Source organism: Moschus berezovskii, chromosome 12 (assembly GCF_049115385.1).
Source record: "Moschus berezovskii isolate FMDL1 chromosome 12, NW_MosBer_1.0, whole genome shotgun sequence".
In the NCBI taxonomy this organism is placed as follows: domain Eukaryota; kingdom Metazoa; phylum Chordata; class Mammalia; order Artiodactyla; family Moschidae; genus Moschus; species Moschus berezovskii.
The window spans coordinates 29,881,233-29,901,868 of NC_142471.1; the positions used below are offsets into that span (position 1 = coordinate 29,881,233).

General features: G+C 37.5%; 1 protein-coding gene across 2 annotated transcripts in view; it reads right to left on the reverse strand.

Annotated features, from left to right (window-relative positions):
- The window catches only part of P4HA1 (prolyl 4-hydroxylase subunit alpha 1), a 101,252-nt gene that overhangs the window by 47,384 nt on the left and 33,232 nt on the right, over positions 1-20,636 (reverse strand). For both annotated transcript variants that reach the window (XM_088841966.1, XM_088841965.1), the window contains exon 6: positions 774-1,013. In XM_088841966.1, the coding sequence (XP_088698092.1) occupies positions 774-1,013 (240 nt within the window). The remainder of the gene's footprint in view (positions 1-773; positions 1,014-20,636) is intronic.

Below are 20,636 nucleotides of genomic sequence, written 5' to 3' on the forward strand. Positions count from 1 at the left end.
TTCTTAAATTTCAGGGACTTGGTCAGGGGTTGCCTCTATCAATCTTGGGGAATTTTGCTTACAGTTTCCAGGGGCATGAACAAGAAATGACCCAGGTTGAGATGGTCTTACAAAGTAAGCTAAATTGAGCTTTGTTTGTATGACTGGAGGGTTTGTCTGCCTAGGGAATGTTCAATGCTGGTCCCCATTTGTTTTTGATTTCAACAAACCTAACTGAACTCTCACCTCTTTATATTCCCTGCCCTACTCCAAACCCTCAACGGACTTGCCTGTAGCTTCCTACAGCTTGCATGTCCCAAATGCAGTTCCTCCGCTATTCCTGAATAAACTCATCTTTTTGACAATTAGGAGTTTGCTTCATTTTACCTTTTTATTTAGGTTGACATTTCAAATCACTATTTCCAAATAGGAAATTCAGTAAACCAAAAATTTCCTTCAAAGGATACTGGTTAATATTTGATATGGCAACATGGCAAATAAACAGTTTTGACTGAGTTAGCTATGTTTGTTTTGATTCAATTTTGAAGTTCCTAAGAAGTACAGAGCAGAGAAACACAGCTACTCTTATAGTACTATTAGGTGATAAAAATCAGTTGCCATTTATTCAGAGGATAAACAGAAAGATAAAGTATGTCTGATAGATGAGCTCTTGACTTGTGACAAAAAGTACCAAAACTATATGACAAATATACATACTCACACATAATTAAAATTAGTATATCTATATATCCCCCAATATATCCTTAGCCTTGAATTAGGCCAAATTAACATACCTAGTTCAAGAAGCTTCTTTGTGAGCAAAAGCGCCTTATCCAGGTCTCCCTGCTGGTATACTGCATAGCTCAAATAATCTAGAACAGAGACTTTATCAATGGTAGAAACCTCGCCTTCATCCAGCTGCCTCAGTGCTTGTTCCATCCACAGTTCTGTATGGTAATAATCTGCTTCTGTGTAGGCCACTTTGCCCAACTCAAAACAGTCCTCAACTGTTAGAAAAGATTTGTGTTTTACTCCTGTGGAGAGAAAATACAGAGAACTTTAGGAATCTTAACACTATTATATGTTTATTTAGGACTATACTGCTTTCAAAGTACCATCTTACTCTCATTTGAACCTCACAACAACCTTCTGAGGTAGGAAAAGCAGGAATTACCCTAGGTTTATAAACAAAGGAACAAAGTACAAGGTAATGAAACATGACAAGGATCACACAGCTTATAGGTGATGTGGGACCTAGAGAATACAAGATTTCAATTATCAGTAATCATACCAAAAAGATGCACCAATTAAGCTGAAGTATGCAATTTTCCAACACAGGGGAATCACCATATGAGATATATCTAACTCTTCACCAACAACTTAGGATAAAGGGATACATGGAAGAGAGACAAACCTGTCTGTTGACTCCTTCCCTTACCATTCCCCTTTTCAAAAATATTAATGATATGTAATTTACATACCATAAAGTTCACCCAGTTAAAGAATTCAACAGTTTTTCACTATATTCACAGAGCTGTACAACCATTACCATAATAGGATTTTAGAACATTTTCATTACCCCAAAAAGAAACGCTGTAACCATAAGCAGTCACTACCCATTATATCTCCCCTTTCCTGCCCTATCACTGCTGCTGCTACTGCTGCTGCTGCTGCTGCTAAGTCGCTTCAGTCGTGTCTGACTCTGTGCGACCCCATAGATGGCAGGCCACCAGGCTCCGCCGTCCCTGGGATTCTCCAGGCAAGAACACTGGAGTGGGTTGCCATTTCCTTCTCCAATGTGTGAAAGTGAAAAGTGAAAGTGAAGTCGCTCAGTCGTGTCCGACTAGTAGTGACCCCATGGACTGCAACCTACCAGGCTCCTCTGTCCATGCGATTTTCTAGGCAAGAGTACTGGAGTGGCTTGCCATTGCCCTATCACTAGATAGCACTAATCTACTTTCTGTATCTACTTACTTGTCTATTCTGGTTATCGCACATTTATGGAATTGGACAACAGGTAGTCTTTTGAGACTAGACTGCTTTACTCAGCATAATGTTTTCAGTTCAGTTCAGTTGCTCAGTTCTTTTTATTGCCAAATACCAGCCCACTGAACAAAAATGATCTTCATGACCAAGATAATCACGATGGCGTGATCACTCACCTAGAGCCAGACATCTTGGAATGTGAAGTCAAGTGGGCCTTAGAAAGCATCACTACCAACAAAGCTAGTGGAGGTGATGGAATTCCAGTTAAGCTATTTCAGATCCTCAAAGATGATGCTGTGAAAGTGCTGCACTCAATATGCCAGCAAATTTGGAAAACTCAGCAGTGGCCACAGGACTGGAAAAGGTCAGTCTTCATTCCAATCCCAAAGAAAGGGAATGCCAAAGAATGCTCAAACTACCGCACAATTGCACTCATCTCCGTTCCGTTCCGTCGCTCAGTTATGTCCAACTCTTTGCGACCCCGTGGACTGTAGCCTACGAGGCTTCTCCGTCCATGGGATTCTCCAGGCAAGAATACTGGAGTGGGTTACCATTTCCTTCTCCAGGGGATCTTCCCGACCCAGGGATCAAAACCGGGTCTCCCGCATTGGAGGCAGACGCTTTAACCTCTGAGCCACCAGGGAAGCCCACGCTAGTAAAGTCATGCTCAAAATTCTCCAAGCCAGGTTTCAGCAATATGTGAACCTCGAACTTCCAGATGTTCAAGCAGGTTTTAGAAAAGGCAGAGGCACCAGAGATCAAATTGCCAACATCCGCTGGATCATGGAGAAAGCAAGAGAGTTCCAGAAAAACATCTATTTCTGCTTCACTGACTATGCCAAAGCCTTTGACTGTGTGGATCACAATAAACTGTGGAACATTCTGAAAGAGATGGGAATACCAGACCACCTGACCTGCCTCTTGAGAAACCTGTATGCATGTGAGGAAGCTACAGTTAGAACTGGACATGGAACAACAGACTGGTTCCAAATAGAAAAAGGAGTACGTCAAGGTTATATATTGTCACCCTGCTTATTTAACTTATATGCAGAGTACATCATGAGGAACGCTGGGCTGGAAGAAGCACAGGCTGGAATCAAGACTGCCGGGAGAAATATCAATAACCTCAGATATGCAGATGACACCACCCTTATGGCAGAAAGTGAAGAACTAAAAAGCCTCTTGATGAAAGTGAAAGAGGAGAGTGAAAAGGTTGGCTTGAAGCTCAACATTCAGAAAACAAAGATCATGGCATCTGGTCCCATCACTTCATGGGAAATAGATGGAGAAACAGTGGAAACAGTGTCAGACTTTATTTTTTGGGGCTCCAAAATCACTGCGGATGCCGATTGCAGCCATGAAATTAAAAGACGCTTACTCCTTGGAAGGAAAGTTATGACCAACTTTGATAGTATATTAAAAAGCAGAGACATTACTTTGCCAACCAAGGTCCGTCTAGTCAAGGCTATGGTTTTTCCCGTGGTCATGTATGGATGTGAGAGTTGGACTGTGAAGAAAGCTGATCGCCGAAGAATTGATGCTTTTGAACTGTAGTGCTGGAGAAGACTCTTGAGAGTCCCTTGGACTGCACGGAGATCCAACCAGTCCATCCTAAAGGAGATCGATCCTGGGTGTTCATTGGAAGGACTGATGCTAAAGCTGAAACTGCAATACTTTGGCCACCTCATGTGAAGAGTTGACTCACTGGAAAAGACTCTGATGCTGGGAAGGATTGGGGGCGGGAGGAGAAGGGGACAACAGAGAATGAGATGGCTGGATGGCATCACCGACTCGATGGACGTGAATTTGAGTGAACTCCAGGAGTTGATGGACAGGGAGGCCTGGCGTGCTGTGATTCACGGCATCGCAGAGAGTCGTTCACGACTGAACTGAACTGACTGAACCAGCCCACTGTAGGACAGATTACATTTTGCTTATCAGTTGATAGACATTTGAACTGTTTCTACTATTCTGACTTCTATGAATAATGTTACTATAAACATTCACATACAAGTTTTTGTGTGGAAATATTTTTTCATTACTCTTGAGTATATACACAGCAGTGAAATTGCTGGGTCTTATGGCAACACTACCAAACTGTTTTCCAAAGTGGCTGCACCATTTTACAATTTTACAATCCTGTGTGTATGCTCATACATAGAGCAATGTAGTCTCTATATTCTCACCAATACTTGCTACTGCTCATCTTTTTTATTATAGCCATTGAGGGTATGAAGTAGCATTTCATTGTGGTTTTTAAATTTTATTTCTCTAATGATGATGTTGAACATGTTTCTACATGCCTATTGTCCATCTATATATCATCTTTGGAAAAATGTCTGTTCAAAACCTTTGTCTATTTAAAAACTTGGTTGTCTTTTTACTATTGACTAATTATGTTTCAAATGCTGTACAAACACCATTACTTTTATAAGAATAAGGAAAAGGTAAAGAACTACAGAAAGAAATAAATCTAAAAAATATTCTCTGAAAGATAGCAACCATATAACATTCCACTTTATAAACAGTAAATCAGATGAGTTACGTAGAGACTTTAAGAGCCTGAGTATTTTATGTTTCTCTTTGTGTATAGCATGTTAGGTAAGCAATAGTGAGAAAATTACATCTGGACCACATATTCTGGGGGTGGGGTGGGGAAGGGAACTGCTATCTGATATAAAACACAAGTGACCTTGAACAACAAAGTTTTCATTGCATGGGTCCACTTATAAGTGCATTTTTTTCAATAAACACATATATGTATTATAAATGTATTTTCTCTTCCTTCAGTTCAGTTCAGTCGCTCAGTCGTGTCCGACTCTTTGCAACCCCATGCATCACAGCACACCACGCCTCCCTGTCCATCACCAAATCCCAGAGTTCACTCAAACTCATGTCCATTGAGTCAGTGATGCCATCCAGCCATCTCATCCTCTGTCGTCCCTGTCTCCTCCCGCCCCCAATCCCTCCCAGCATCAGAGTCTTTTCTAGTGAGTCAACTCGTCGCATGAGGTGGCCAAAGTATTGCAGTTTCAGCTTTAGCATCAGTCCTTCCAATGAACACCCAGGATCGATCTCCTCTAGAATGGACTGGTTGGATCTCCTTGCAGTCCAAGGGACTCTCAAGAGTCTTCTCCAGCACCACAGTTCAAAAGCATCAATTCTTCGGCGATCAGCTTTCTTCACAGTCCAACTCTCACATCCATACATGACCACGGGAAAAACCATTGCCTTGACTAGATGGACCTTGGTTGGTAAAGTGATGTCTCTGCTTTTTAATATGCCATCTAGGTTGGTCATAACTTTCCTTCCAAGGAGTAAGCGTCTTTTAATTTCATGGCTGCAATCAGCATCTGCAGTGATTTTTGGAACCCAAAAAAATAAAGTCTGACACTGTTTCCACTGTTTCCCCATCTATTTCCCATGAAGTGATGGGACCAGATGCCATGATCTTTGTTTTCTGAATGTTGAGCTTCAAGCCAACCTTTTCACTCTCCTCTTTCACTTTCATCAAGAGGCTTTTTAGTTCCTCTTCACTTTCTGCCATAAGGGTGGTGTCATCTGCATATCTGAGGTTATTGATATTTCTCCCGGCAATCTTGATTCCAGCTTGTGCTTCTTCCAGCCCAGCGTTCCTCATGATGTACTGTGCTTCTCTAAATAACATTTTCTTTCCTCTAGCTTATTGTATTGTAAAAATGTAGCATACAATACATACAACATACGAATTGTGTTAATAAGCAACTGTTTAAAATATCAGTAAGGTTTCTGGTCAACAGTAGGCTATAAGTCGAGGGAGAGTCAAAATTTACAAGCAGATTTTCGACTGCTCAGGAGCTCAGAAGCTGTAACACCAGCATTTTTGAAGGATTAACTCTACCTAGAAATGCTGGTTAAAATGTAACAGTTATCCATTTATCCATTTGTACCATGGCCAGATTCACAGGAATTAAGCAAATGTTTTGAGGTCAAATCCAAAAAGGAACTTGAAACCTAGAGAGGTAATTAGAGGATGAAGCTGCATCTCCTCTGGAGGCAGTCATCAGATGAGAAAACTAGAAGCATAATTTTTAACCATCAAGAAAGGGATAAAAGGATAAAAGAGGGCATCCCTAATGGCTCAGTGGTAAAGACTCTGTCTGCCAATGTGGAGACATGGGTTCGATCCCTGGTCTGGGAAGATCCCATATGCCAAGGGACAACTAAGCCCGTATGCCACAACTGAGTCTGTGCTCTAGAGTTTGCAAGCCACAACTATTGAGCCCATGTGCTACAACTACTGAAGCCCCAATGCTCTAGAGCCTGTGCTCCACAAGAGGAGAAGCCACCTCAATGAGAAGCCCGTGCACTGCAACTGGAGGGTAGCCCCGCTTGCCATAACTACAGAAATGAAGACCCAGCACAATCAAATAAAGAAATAATTTTTTTAAAAAAAAGAAAGGGATAGGAGATAAAACCTCAGTTCAGTTCAGTCGCTCAGTCGTGTCCGACTCTCTGCGACCCCATGAATCACAGCATGCCAGGCCTCCCTGTCCATCACCAACTCCCGGAGTTCACTCAAACTCATGTCCACAGAGTCGGTGATGCCATCCAGCCATCTCATTCTCTGTCGTCCCCTTCTGCTCCCACCCCCAACCTTTCCCAGCATCAGAGTCTTTTCCAGTGAGTCAACTCATCGCATGAGGTGGCCAAAGTATTGCAGTTTCAGCTTTAGCATCAGTCCTTCCAATGAACACCCAGGATTGATCTCCTTTAGAATGGACTGGTTGGATCTCCGTGCAGTCCAAGGGACTCTCAAGAGTCTTCTCCAGCACCACAGTTCAAAAGCATCAATTCTTCGGCGATCAGCTTTCTTCACAGTCCAACTCTCACATCCATACATGACCATGGGAAAAACCATAGCCTTGACTAGATGGACCTTGGTTGGCAAAGTAATGTCTCTGCTTTTTAATATACTATCAAGGTTGGTCATAACTTTCCTTCCAAGGAGTAAGCGTCTTTTAATTTCATGGCTGCAATCAGCATCTGCAGTGATTTTGGAGCCCAAAAAAATAAAGTCTGACACTGTTTCCACTGTTTCCCCATCTATTTCCCATGAAATGATGGGAACAGATGCCATGAACTTTGTTTTCTGAATGTTGAGCTTAAACCTCAGGCCCATGCAAAATGACAGAACAGACCTTTGAAAAACTACATCTTGAATAAAAAATGAGCTAGAAAAAACTCTTGTCAGCTGGCAAAGAGAAACAACAAAAGAACTTATTTTTCTCATTCTGCACTGTAGGTAAGGAAACAATCTCTTAAGAATTCCACAGGCATGCCTTCTGGGAGGTTTTGATTTCAAATATACGCTATATCCATGGTCTGGGAAACTAAAGCCAAGAATTTAACTTAAAGTGGTTGGAGACTGGTAAGGTCAAAGGACACCTGGAAGAAGCAACATTTATAGTCTGCAAAATGCACCCTCACCTCAGGTTTTGCAATATTCCCACACACAATCTGAAGAAATGCACACAATTCAAAATCACAAAGCACATGATAAAACAAGCCACTATAAGCAAAATCAGCAGAAACTATTCAAAAACAATATTAGACATCACCCAATATATTCAGATGATATCAGATTAAGAATACAAAATAACTATGATTAAAATGTTTAAAGAATTTTAAAAAAAAAGAAAATATAAACATGTAAGATACCCTAAAAAGACCAGGAAGATGTGAGTAGGAGAAAAAATAGAACTTTCAGAAATTACAAATATTATCAATGAGACAAACATGTATTGCTCAGGTTAAACAGCAAGTTAGACGCAACAAAAAAGAGAATAACATACCTAGAAGAGAGAACTGAATAAATTACTACGGGATAAACTACTCAGAATGTAGCAGAGAGGAGGAACACATATAAAGTGCTAGTTAAAAGATATGGAAGAAAAACTAGGAAGACAACAGGATGTGGAAAATGCAGTATTTAAAGAAATAACAGTGAACAATTTTCTAGAATTAGAATGCATGAAACCAAAGATTCAGGAAGCACAGAGCCAAAGTACATGCAAGCCAAAGTACATGCAAGGGATTCTCAAGGATTTGTTTCAACAAGGAGGACAATAATTCCAAAAGAAAAGTCTGAGGTACCAAGAGAAAAAAAAAAAGATAAAGAAATTGGTAAACATTTAAACAAAAGTGAGCTATCAAAGTCAGACATTTTTTTGTGACGCTGTGGAGAAATAGGCACGCTCGTGTATCACTGGTAGAAAAAAATGACACAACCACTATAGAGGGAAACTGGAACAATATTAGCAAAATGTCCCATACATCTACTCTGAATCAGTGGCATCATTTCCAGAAAAAATATCCCAAAGATCACTTGGCAAAAAAAAAAAAAAAAAAAATACATATGCACAAGGTTACTGGCAATATTATTTTTATAGTAGTTAAAGACTACAATACAAACAAAACAAGTGTCCATATCAATGGGGCCCCAGTTAGATAAACTATAGTAAATTCACAAAATAGAGTAACAGGTAGCTTTAAAAAGAAATGAGGATTTCTACATAGCATATGAGGTAATATCTAAAGCATATCAATAAATTAAAATACCAAAATACAGAAAGTATACTATGCTGCCTTCTCTGCTGAAGCTGAGAGGAAAGAGGAATATATATATACATTTCCTTATATTTTAAAGAAGAAACGGTGGAAATGAAAAACCTAATCAAGTGGCAGTTCATATAGGAAGAAGAAAGCAACAGGTTGGGAAGTACAGAATGATGGTAGAACTTCTAAAAGTGGACCTTATTAACACAGTTTGGACTTTGAATGAATAAAAAAAGTTCTGCATAACTAAAACTAATACAAGAGACATGGTGATGATGGTCAAAAGGTACAAACTCCCAATTATATGATAAGTCCTGGGGATGTAATGTACAGCATGTTAACTGTAGTTAATAATACTGTATTGGATATTTAAAGTTGCTGGAAGAGTAGATATATTTTAAAATAAAAAAATTTATGTAACTATGTGATGTGATGTGATGGTGCATGTTAACTAAACACATTGTGGTGATCATCTCATAACACATACATATCCAAGTCATACTGCACACCCAAAACTAACACAAAGTTATAAGTCAATCACATCTCAATTTTTAAAAATTTGGGCACTTCTTTTATTTTTTTTATTTTTAATTGTTTTTTAATTTATTTATTTTAATTGGAGGCTAATTACTTTACATTATTGTATTGGTTTTGCCATACACTGACATGAATTTGCCCCGGGTGTATATGTGTTCCCCATCTTGAACCCTGGGCACCTCTTTTAAATAAAAACATTAAATTTTTTAATAATAGAAGAGGACAAAGATAGGATATAAATTAAAAACTGAGCCTGTGGGGCTTTCCTGGTGGTCCAGTGGTTAAGAATCCGCCTTGCAATGCAAGGGATACGGGTTTGATCCCTGGTCCAGGAAGATCCCATAAGATACATGCACCACAACTACCGAGCCTATGTTCTAGAGCCTGTGAGCTGCAACTTCTGAGCCCACGCCCCTAGAGCCCGTGCTCTGCAACAAGAGAAGCCTGTGTACCAAACAAAGACTAGACCCTGATCGCCACAACTAGAGAAAGCCCATGTGTAGTAAGCTTATCAGTTCACCAAGATAATGATGCAAATGACCAATAAGAACATTCAACTTCTACCTGAAGTCACTCAGATTTTACATATGACATATTCTATACAAAAAAAAGTGTAGAGGACACACAGTTTTGAGGGCATTAGCTCCCTGTTGTCCCCTTTGCCTATCAAAGCAATACCACCATTCTTTTCTACTTTACCACCTCCCCCAAAAAAGTGTAATATCTCTGGAAGCTATGAATCTATTAAACAAATTAGGGTTAGGAACAACCTGAAACTAAAGGAACAGTCCATATGAACTGTAAAGGCATCATTGACGCCAAAATACATATAACTTATCAGATTTTATATTAAAATATCAAGAAAGCATTTCAAAAGGTACGCTCAAAAAGGAGAAACAGACAAAATTAATCTAGGAGTAACATCGCATCAATATAAATCCACTGAAAAAAGCATTTCTCTGATTTTGGGGGGGGCAAGGCAATTTAAAAAGGCAAATCATCCTTCCCTCCAGTCCTCATCCTTAAGGCTTCACATCTCAACTGCTACAATTTTAAATCTGACAAAACCAAGTGTTAGCAAGGACATTAAGAAATGAGAACTCCCATACATTGCTGGAGGGAATATTACTGTAATTAGGTACATCTGCTCTGGAGAACAATCTGGCTACATCTAGTAAAGTCTGAGAACCTTATATCCTAGAGAAACTCTTACATGTGTGCAATGGACACAAGGAAACATAATGAAAATGTTTGTTGAAACCTTGACCCTGCAAAAATTGGAAATAACCTAAGCTACCACTGTCATCTCTTAAATTTTTACAACAGCCTCCTCTCTGATTACTTTGTCTCTACCTTCGGGTCTCAAACCATTCAGTAGCCAGAATGATATCTCTAAAATGAAAATCATATAATTTCCCTGTTTAAAACTTTTCAATAACTACACATTATACTCAGAATGGTTCAAACTTCTCTACATAACTTACGAAGTCCCTCAAGAGATGGCTTCAGCTTTACCTATATAGCCTCATCTCACACTATTCTCACACCATCCCGTGCTCCTAGTTCATGCACTTAGCTTTTAAACAAACTACATGTTAGTAATCAGATTTAAACATTCTCTCCTCTCTAGCCTATATACATGTTCTGTTTGGAATACTTTTTTCATACCCCCTATTTCCTGGCTAATTCCTTGTCCATTATATCTCCGTTTTTTAATATATTCTGTCTTCCAGGAAGTCTTACTTTATACCTCTCATTTATCAAGTTCAGAATTAGATTTCTGTCTGTGTGCTCCATGGTCTCCTAAATTATCTCCAGCTAGGCATTCATCATACCATAGCATAAGAATATAAGTACCCTAAGGGCAAAAGCAGTGTTATTCATTATTGCATCTCTAATACTTATACACAATGGTTATTATGTTAAATAGATATTAAATAGATACTAAATGGCTTATATCTATTAAACAAATTATGTTTTAAACCAGAAGCAAATTAAAAAAACAAGCCTGTGATCTTATCACAAGTGTTATAACAATAGAAACAGAAAATAAAACTTGCAAATGTATACTTTTTTGGAAGTCCAACTTAATGGAATTACATTACAGTTTAATGGAACACCATGGTTAGTTTTTCCACTTGCTCCTTCATTCCAAATTTAGAAAGATAAGCAAGAAAAACATCTTAAGTCATTCATCCCACTGTATTTTCTTACTGAGAAAGTCAATTTCAGTATGAAGACAGAGGTAACATATTTTATTTTTCCAACTGATAAGGAAAAGAAGATAGTAATGGTATATTCATAGAATACATGACAGATGGCAATAGTAAACTATCACATGAAGGTAGATATCAGTAACACAAGTAAAACTGGAAAATTTCAAATTTTGCAAAAATTAAACAATATACTCCATACTCTAACAGCTAACAGAAAAAAAAAGAAATCACAGGGAAAATTAGAAAATACTTAAAAGACAAATGAAAATGAAATTACAACATACCAAAACTTACAGGACACAATGAAAGCAGTGCTAAGGGAGAAATTTATAGTTATAACTCTTGCATTAAAAAAACAAGAGCTCAAATCAACAACCTAATTTTACAAGTTAACAAACTAGAAAAACAAGAACAAACAACCCAAAGATAGCAGAAAAAAAGAAATATTGAAGCACAGAATAGAAAATAATAGATAAAATTAATGAAACCAAAAGTTGGTTCTCTGAAAAGAATTTTGTCAATAAAACTGACAATCTGTTAGCTACATGGATCAAGAAAAAAAGAGCCAAATTACTAAAATCAGAAATGAAAGTGGGATACTTCTACTGATTCTATAGAAAAACAAAGGATTATAAGAATTCTACGAAAACCTGTACACCAAGAAACTGAATAACCTAGATGAAATGGACAAATTCGTAAAAACACAAAACCTACCAAGACTAAGAAAAAAAATAGAAAATCTGAATATACCTTTAACTAGTAAGGAAACTGCTAATGTGAAGAGCTGACTCATTTGAAAAGACCCTGATGCTGGGAAAGATTGAGGGCAGAAGGAAAAGGGGACGATAGAGGATGAGATGGTTGGATGGCATCACCGACTCAATGGACATGGGTTTGGGTAGACTCCAGCAGTTAGTGATGGACAGGGAGGCCTGGTGTGCTGCTGTTCATGGGATCGCAAACAGTTGGACAAGACTGAGTGACTGAACTGAGTAAGGAAAATGAATCAGTTATCAACAGTTTTCTAACAAAAGAAAAGCTCTGTTATTAACACAAATAAATGGAAAACACGTGCCATGTTCATGGACTGGAAGACTATTAGCTTCACTGGAGAATTCTATCAAACATTAAGAAAATAAAATTAATACCAATCCTTCTCAAACTTTTCAAAAAGACAGGAAAGAACACTTCTTATCTCATTCTATGAGGCCAGAATCATCCTCATAATGAAGCCATAAAAAGACACTACAAGAAAACTACAGACCAACATCACTTATGAACACTGATGCAAACAAAATACTAATAAACAGGGACTTCCCTGATGGTACAGTGGTTACGACTCTGCCCCCCTAACGCAGGAGTCCCAGATTCAACCCCTGGTAAGGGAACTAGATCCCACATGCCACAACTAAAGAGCCCATGTCCTGCAACTCAGATCCAGCAAAGCCAAGTAAATAAATATTGTTTAAAAAATACTAGCAAACAGAATCCAGCAGCATATGATCATTTACCATGATTACATGGTTACACACCGTGACCAAGTGGAACTTACTCCTGTAATGCAAGGATGTTTCAACATATGAATACTGATCAATGTAACACACCACATTAATGGAATAAAGAGGAAAAAAACATACATATGATCATTTCAACTGATGCAAAAAAAGCAACTGACAAAATTCAGTATTCTTTCATAATTAAAAAAAACACTCAACAAACTAGGAATAGAAGTTTAACTATCGGTACTTTAATATAATAAAAGATATATTTGAAAAACCCACTCAATGGTAAAAGACTGAAAGCTTCTCCTTTGAGAATGAGAACAAGGATGCCCACTTTTGCCACTGTATTCAACTTAGTACTTGAAGTTCTAGCCAGAACAAATAGGCAAGAACAAGCTTAAAGGTAACCAAATTGAAAAGGAAGAAGTAAACTGATCTCTATTTGCAGAAAACAGTTTTTTGTTTTTGCCACATCACACAGCTTGTGTGATTTTAGTTCCCCAACCAGGGAATGAACCTGTGCCCTTAGCAGTGAAAGCTCAGAGTCCTAGCCTCTGGACCACCAAGACACTCCCCACAGGTAACATTATTTTATACTAGAAAATCCTAAGAATCCTCCTGCAAAAACACTTGTTAGAACTAATAAATGAATTCAGCCAAGTTGCAGGATGCAAAGACAACACAGAAAAATGAGTTGCATCTCTATATACCAATAATGAACAATATAAAAAATTACAAAAACAAATCTAAGCATAAAGTACTTAGGAATTAACCGAGGAGGTGAAAGACATACAGTGAAAACTACAAAAAGCTACTGAAAGACAACATAAATAAATGAAAAACATATGCCATGTTCATGGATTGGAAGACAACATTATTAAAATGTCAACACTACCCAAAGTGATCTGCAGATTCAATGAAAAAGACAGAAATAGAAAACTCCATCGTAGAATTCATTCTGAATCTCAAGGAACCCAGAATAGTCAAAACAATCTTAAAAAAGAACAAAACTGGAAAAACTCCTATTTCCTGATTTCAAAACTTAATACAAAGCTACAATAATAAAGTAGTGTGTAAAAATCCAACTTATAGACCAAAATAAAAACAGACTTAGAGACCAATGCAATAAAGAGCCAGAAATAAACCCTTGTATATATTGTCAAATGATTTTTGACAAGCATGGCAAGACCATTCAATGAGAAAATGACAATCTTTTCAACAAATGGTGCCAGGAAAACCAAATATTTACATGCAAAAGAATGAAGCTGAACCCTTATCAAATACCACATGTAAAAATTAACTCTAAATCAAGGACCTAAATATAAGACCTAAAACAGTAAAACTCTTAGAAGAAACCATAGGACAAAAGCTTCATAACATTGGATTGGGCAATGATTTCTTGTACATGACCCTAAAGGCACAGGCAACAAAAGGAAAAAAAACAAAAAACCTGGACTTCGTAAAAATTTAAAAATTTGGATACAAAATACAGTTATCAGTAAAAAGTTAAAAGGCAACCCACAGGAGAAAATATTTGCAAATCATGTATCTCATAAGGAATTAATATTCAGAACAGACAATCTCTAAAACTCAACAAAAAAATGAATAACCCAGTTAAATAATAGGCAAAGGACTTGAACAGATATTTCTTCAAAGAAGACATGCAGACAGCTGCTAATAATAAGTACATGAAAAGATGCTCAACATCAGTGATTAGGGAAATGGAAAACTGCAGTGAGATACCACCTCACACACACTAGGTTGGCTGCTATCAAAAAAAAGAAAAGAAATGGGGAATGAAATAGCCACCTAAGACCAGGAAGCCCAAAGAGTCCCATAAAAGACAAACCCAAGGAGAAACACAACAAAACACATACATGTTAATCAAACTAACAAAAATTAAACACAAAGAGCAAATATTAAAAGCAGAAAGGGAAAAGCAACAAATAACATACCAGGGGATCCCCATAAGGCTAACAGCTCATCTTTAAACAGAAACTATTGGTAAAGAATCCACCTGCAATGCAGGAGATCCTGGTTCAATTCCTGGGTCAGGAAGATCCCCTGGAGAAGGGATAGGCTACCCACGCCAGTATTCCTGGCCTTCCCTTGTGGCTCAGTTGGTAAAAAATCTGCATGCAATGCGGGAGACCTGGGTTCAATCCCTGGATTGGGAAGATCACCTGGACAAAGGAAAGGTTACCTACTCCAGTATTCTGGCCTGAAGAATTCCATGGACTGTATAGTCCATGGGGTCACAAAGAGCCAAACATGACTGAGCGACTTTTACTTTCACACAGACCAGAACGGAATAGCAGGATATATTTAAAGTGATAAAAAGCAAAAACCTACAACTGAGATTACTCTATCCAGCAAGAATCTCATTCAAAGGAGAAATCAAAAGCTTTATAGACAAGCAAAAGCTAAGAGAATTCAGCACCACCAAACAGGCCCTTCAACAAATGCTAAAGGAACTTCTCTAGACAAGAAACACAGAAAAGGCCTATAAAAACAAACCTCAAACAATAAAGTAAATGGTAACAGGATTATACTCCTCAATAGTCTCCCTGAATGCAAATGAGCTAAATGCTCCAACCAAAAGACACAGATTGGCTGAATTTATACCAAACAAGACCCCTATATATAGTGACTACTAGAGATCCACCTCAAACCTAGGGACATGAACAAACTGAAAGTGAGGGACTGGAAAAAGATATTCCATGCAAATAGAGGCCAAAAGAAAGAGGTAATAGCAATGCTCGTATCAGACAAAATAGACTTTAAAATAAGGAACGTTAGAAGAGACAAAGGAGGACACTACATAATGATCAGGGGATTAATCCAAGAAGAGATAATGATTACAAATACATATGATATACACTCAACACAGGAGCACCTCAATACATAATGCCAATGCTAACAAATAGTAACACAATAATAGTGGGGGATTTTATTTTTATTTTTTATTAGAAAACTGAAATTTACAATGTGTTTATATCACTCACTGAGTACATGGCATTTAAAAATAACATCATTACAGAAAGATAACAAAAATACAAAGTCTTAAAACCTATGGGATATGGAAAACATTATCTACTGAGGCCTTAAATGCAGTAGACTTTGCATAAAAAGGAAAAGCAATGAGTATACAAGCATACAGCCAGTTTAAGAAGTTAGCAAAATAAACAGAATAATCATAAAGAAAAGAAAGCAACTAATACATACCAGGTATTAATGCAATAAAAATAAAGATAAAATTGAGAGGCTCAGCAGAGTCAAAGCTGCCTTAAAAAGCTTCTCTAAAAAAGGAAACATCAGGTAACAATAATCAACAAGAAAAATCTTGCAAATAAACAATACTCAAAATGGGAGTTACTCATAGAAGCATTAAGAATATAAATAATAGAAACAACTTTATGCCTATACATTCGAAGATTAGTTGTCTCGTATACAGGGTTATCATTACCATCTTTCTAAATTCCATATATATGCATTAGCATACTGTATTGGTGTTTTTCTTTCTGGCTTATTTCACTCTGTATAACAGGCTCCAGTTTCATCCACCTCATTAGAACTGATTCAAATGTATTCTTTTTAATTGCTGAGTAATACTCCATTGTGTAAATGTACCAAAGCTTTCTTATCCATTCGTCTGCAGATGGACATCTAGGTTGCTTCCATGTCCTGGCTATTAGTGCTGCGATGAACATTGGAGTATATGTGTCTCTTTCAATTTGGGTTTCCTCGGTGTGTATGCCCAGGAGTGGGATTGCTGGGTCATCAGTTCAGTTCAGTCGCTCAGTCATGTCCGACTCTCCGCAACCCCATGAATCACAGCACGCCAGGCCTCCCTGTCCATCACCAACTCCCGGAGTTCACTCAAACTCATGTCCACAGAGTCAGTGATGTCATCCAGCCATCTCCTTCTCTGTCGTCCCCTTCTCCTCCCACCCCCAACCTTTCCCAGCATCAGAGTCTTTTCCAGTGAGTCAACTCGTCGCATGAGGTGGCCAAAGTATTGCAGTTTCAGCTTCAGCATCAGTCCTTCCAATGAACACCCAGGATTGATCTCCTTTAGAATGGACTGGTTGGATCTCCTTGCAGTCCAAGGGACTCTCAAGAGTCTTCTCCAACACCACAGTTCAAAAGCATCAATTCTTCGGCGATCAGCTTTCTTCACAGTCCAACTCTCACATCCATACATGACCACGGGAAAAACCATTGCCTTGACTAGACGAACCTTTGCTGGCAAAGTAATGTCTCTGCTTTTTAATATACTATCAAAGTTGGTCATAACTTTCCTTCCAAGGAGTAAGCATCTTTTAATTTCATGGCTGCAATCAGCATCTGCAGTGATTTTGGAGCCCAAAAAAATAAAGTCTGACATTGTTTCCACTGTTTTTCCATCTATTTCCCATGAAGTGATGGGACCAGATGCCATGATCTTTGTTTCCTGAATGTTGAGCTTCAAGCCAACCTTTTCACTCTCCTCTTTCACTTTCATCAAGAGGCTTTTTATGCTGGGTCATATGGCAGTTCTATTTCCAGTTTTTTAAGGAATCTCCACACTGTTCTCCGTAGTGGCTGTACTAGTTTGTATTCCCAATAATAGTGTAAGAGGGTTCCCTTTTCTCCACACCCTCTCCAGCATTTATTGCTTGTCAACTTTTGGATAGCAGCCATTCTGGCTGGTGTAAAATGGTACCTCATTGTGGTTTTGATTTGCATTTCTCTGATTATGAGTGATGTTGAGCATCTTTTCATGTGTTTGTTAGCCATCTGTATGTCTTCTTTGGAGAAATGTCTGTTTAGTTCTTTGGCCCATTTTTTGATTGGGTCGTTTATTTTTCTGGAATTGAGCTGCAGGGGTTGCTTCTATATTTTTGAGATTAATTCTTTGTCAGTTGCTTCATTTGTTATTATTTTCTCCCATTCTGAAGGCTGTCTTTTCACCTTGATTATACTTTCCTTTGCTGTGCAGAAGCTTTTAATTTTAATTAGGTTCCATTTGTTTATTTTTGCTTTTATTTCAAATACATTATTTTATTGATTTGAGTTTTGATTTTTAATCCCTTTTTTCCCACTGAAAATAGTGGGGGATTTCAATATCCCACTCACACCAATGGAAAGATCATCCAGACAGAAAATTAATAAGTAAACACAGGCTTTAAATGATACATTGTACCCACTGGACCTAAATGATGTCTACAGGGCATTTCATCCAAAACAACAGATTTCACTGTTTTCTCCAGGACAGACCATATCCTGGGCCACAAATCAAGCCTTGGTAAATTTATTTAAAATTGAAATCATTTCAAACATCTTTTCTGATCATAACACTGAAAGATTAGATATCAACTACAGGAAACACCAAAAATCACAAACACATGGTTGCTAAACAACATGCTTCTGAATAACCAAGAGATAACTAAAGAAATCAAAAAGGAAATCAAAATATGCCTAAAACAAATGACAATGAAACCATGACAACTCAAAATCTATGGGATGCAGTAAAAGCAGTGCGAAGAGGGAATTTTACAGCAATATAAGTCTACCTCAAGAAACAAGAGAGACATCAAACACAAAACCTAAACGTACACCCTAAGCAACTAGAAAAAGAACAACAACAAAAAAAAACCCAAAGTTAGTAGAAGGAAAGAAATCATAAAGACCAGAGCAGAAATAAGTGAAAAAGAAATGAAAGACTATAGCAAAGCCAGTTCTTTAAGAAAAAAAAATTGACAAACCGTTAGCCAGACTCATCAAGAAAAAAAGGGATTAAAAATCAAAACTCAAATCAATAAAATCAGAAATGAAAAAGGAGAAGTTATGACAGACAACACAGAAATACAAAGGATCCTAAGAGATACTATGAGCAACTATATGCCAATAAACGGACAACTTGGAGGAAATGGACAAATTCTTAGAAAAGTATAACCCTCCAAACCTGAACCAGGAAGAAATACAATATGGACAGATCAATCACAAGCACGGAAATCAAAACTGAAATGAAAAATCTCCAACAAACAAAAGCCCAGGGCCAGATGGCTTCATAGGTGAATTCTACCAAAAGTTTAGAGAAGAGCTAACACTTATCCTGCTCAAACTCTTCCAGAAAAATGCAGAGGAAAGAAAACTCCCAAATTCATTCTATAAGGCCACCATCACCCTGACACCAAAACCAGACAAAGATGTCACAAGAAAAGAAAATTACAGGCCAAAATCACTGATGAACATGGACGCAGAAGACCTCAACAAAATTCTAGTGAACAGAATTCAGTACTACTCTTAAAAGATCATACATCATGAACAAGTTAGCTATATCCCAGGGATGCAAATATTCTTCAATATGCAAATAAATATGATATACCATATTAACAAATTGAAAGACAAAAATCATAAGATCATTTCAATACATGCAGAGAAAGCCTTTGACAAAATTCAACAACAGAAGAAATATAACTCAACATAATAAAGGCCATATACAACAAACCCACAGCAAATATCCTCAATGGTGAAAAACTGAAAGCATTTCTTCTAAAATCAGGAACAAGACAAGGATACCCATTCTCACTACTATTATTTAACATAGTTTTGGAAGTCCTAGCCACAGCAATCAGAAAAGAAAAATAAACGGAATCCAGATTGGAAAAAAAGAAGTAAAACTCTCACTGTTCGCAGATGACATGATTCTCTACATAGAAAACCCTAAAGATGCCATCAGAAAACTACTAGAGCTAATCAATGAATATAGTAAAGTCACAGGATATAAAATTAATACACAGAAATCCCTGGAATTCCTATATAATAATAATGAAAAATCAGAAAGAGAAATTAAGGAAACAATCCCATTCACCATTGCAATATAAAGAATAAAATACTTAGGAATAAATTTACCTAAAGAGACAAAAGATCTGTATGCAGAAAACTATAAGACACTGATGAAAGAAACTAAAGATGACACCAAAAGATGGAGAGATATACAATGTTCTTAGATTGAAAGAATCAATATAGTGTAAATAACTATACGACCCAAAAATAGATTCAATGCAATCCCTATCAAACTACCAATGGTATTTTTCATGGAACTAGAACAAATAATTTCACAATTTGTATGGAAACACAAGGGACCCTGAACAGCCAAAGTAAACTTGAGAAAGAAGAATGGAACTGCAGGAGTCAACCTTCTTGACTTCACACTATACTACAAAGCTACAGTCATCAAGACAGTATGGTACTGGCACAAAAACAGAAATACAGGCCAATGGAACAAGATATGAAGCCTGGAGATAAATCCATGCCCCAGTGGACCTTATCTTTGACAAAGGAGGCAAAAATATAGAATGGAAGAAACGGTCTCTTCAACAAGTGGTTCTGGGAAAACTGGTCAACTACGTTACTAAAGGAATGAAATTAGAACACTTCCTAACTCCATACACAAAAATAAATTCAAAATAAATTAAAGACCTAAATGTAAGACCAGAAACTATAAAAATCTTACAGGAAAACATAGGCAGAGCACTCTAACATAAATCACAGCAAGATCCTCTATGACACACCTCCTAAAGGAAATAAAAACAAAAATAAACAATTGGGACCTAATTAAAGTTAAAAATTTTGCACAACAAAGGAAATTATAAGCAAGGTGAAAAGACAACCCACCCTCAGAATGGGAGAAAATAACAGCAAACTTAATGACTGACAAAGATTTAATCTCCAAAATATACAAGCAGCTCAAGAAGCTCAATACCAGAAAAACAAACAACCCAATCAAAAAGTAGGCAGAAGACCTAAACAGACATTTCTCCAAAGAAGACAT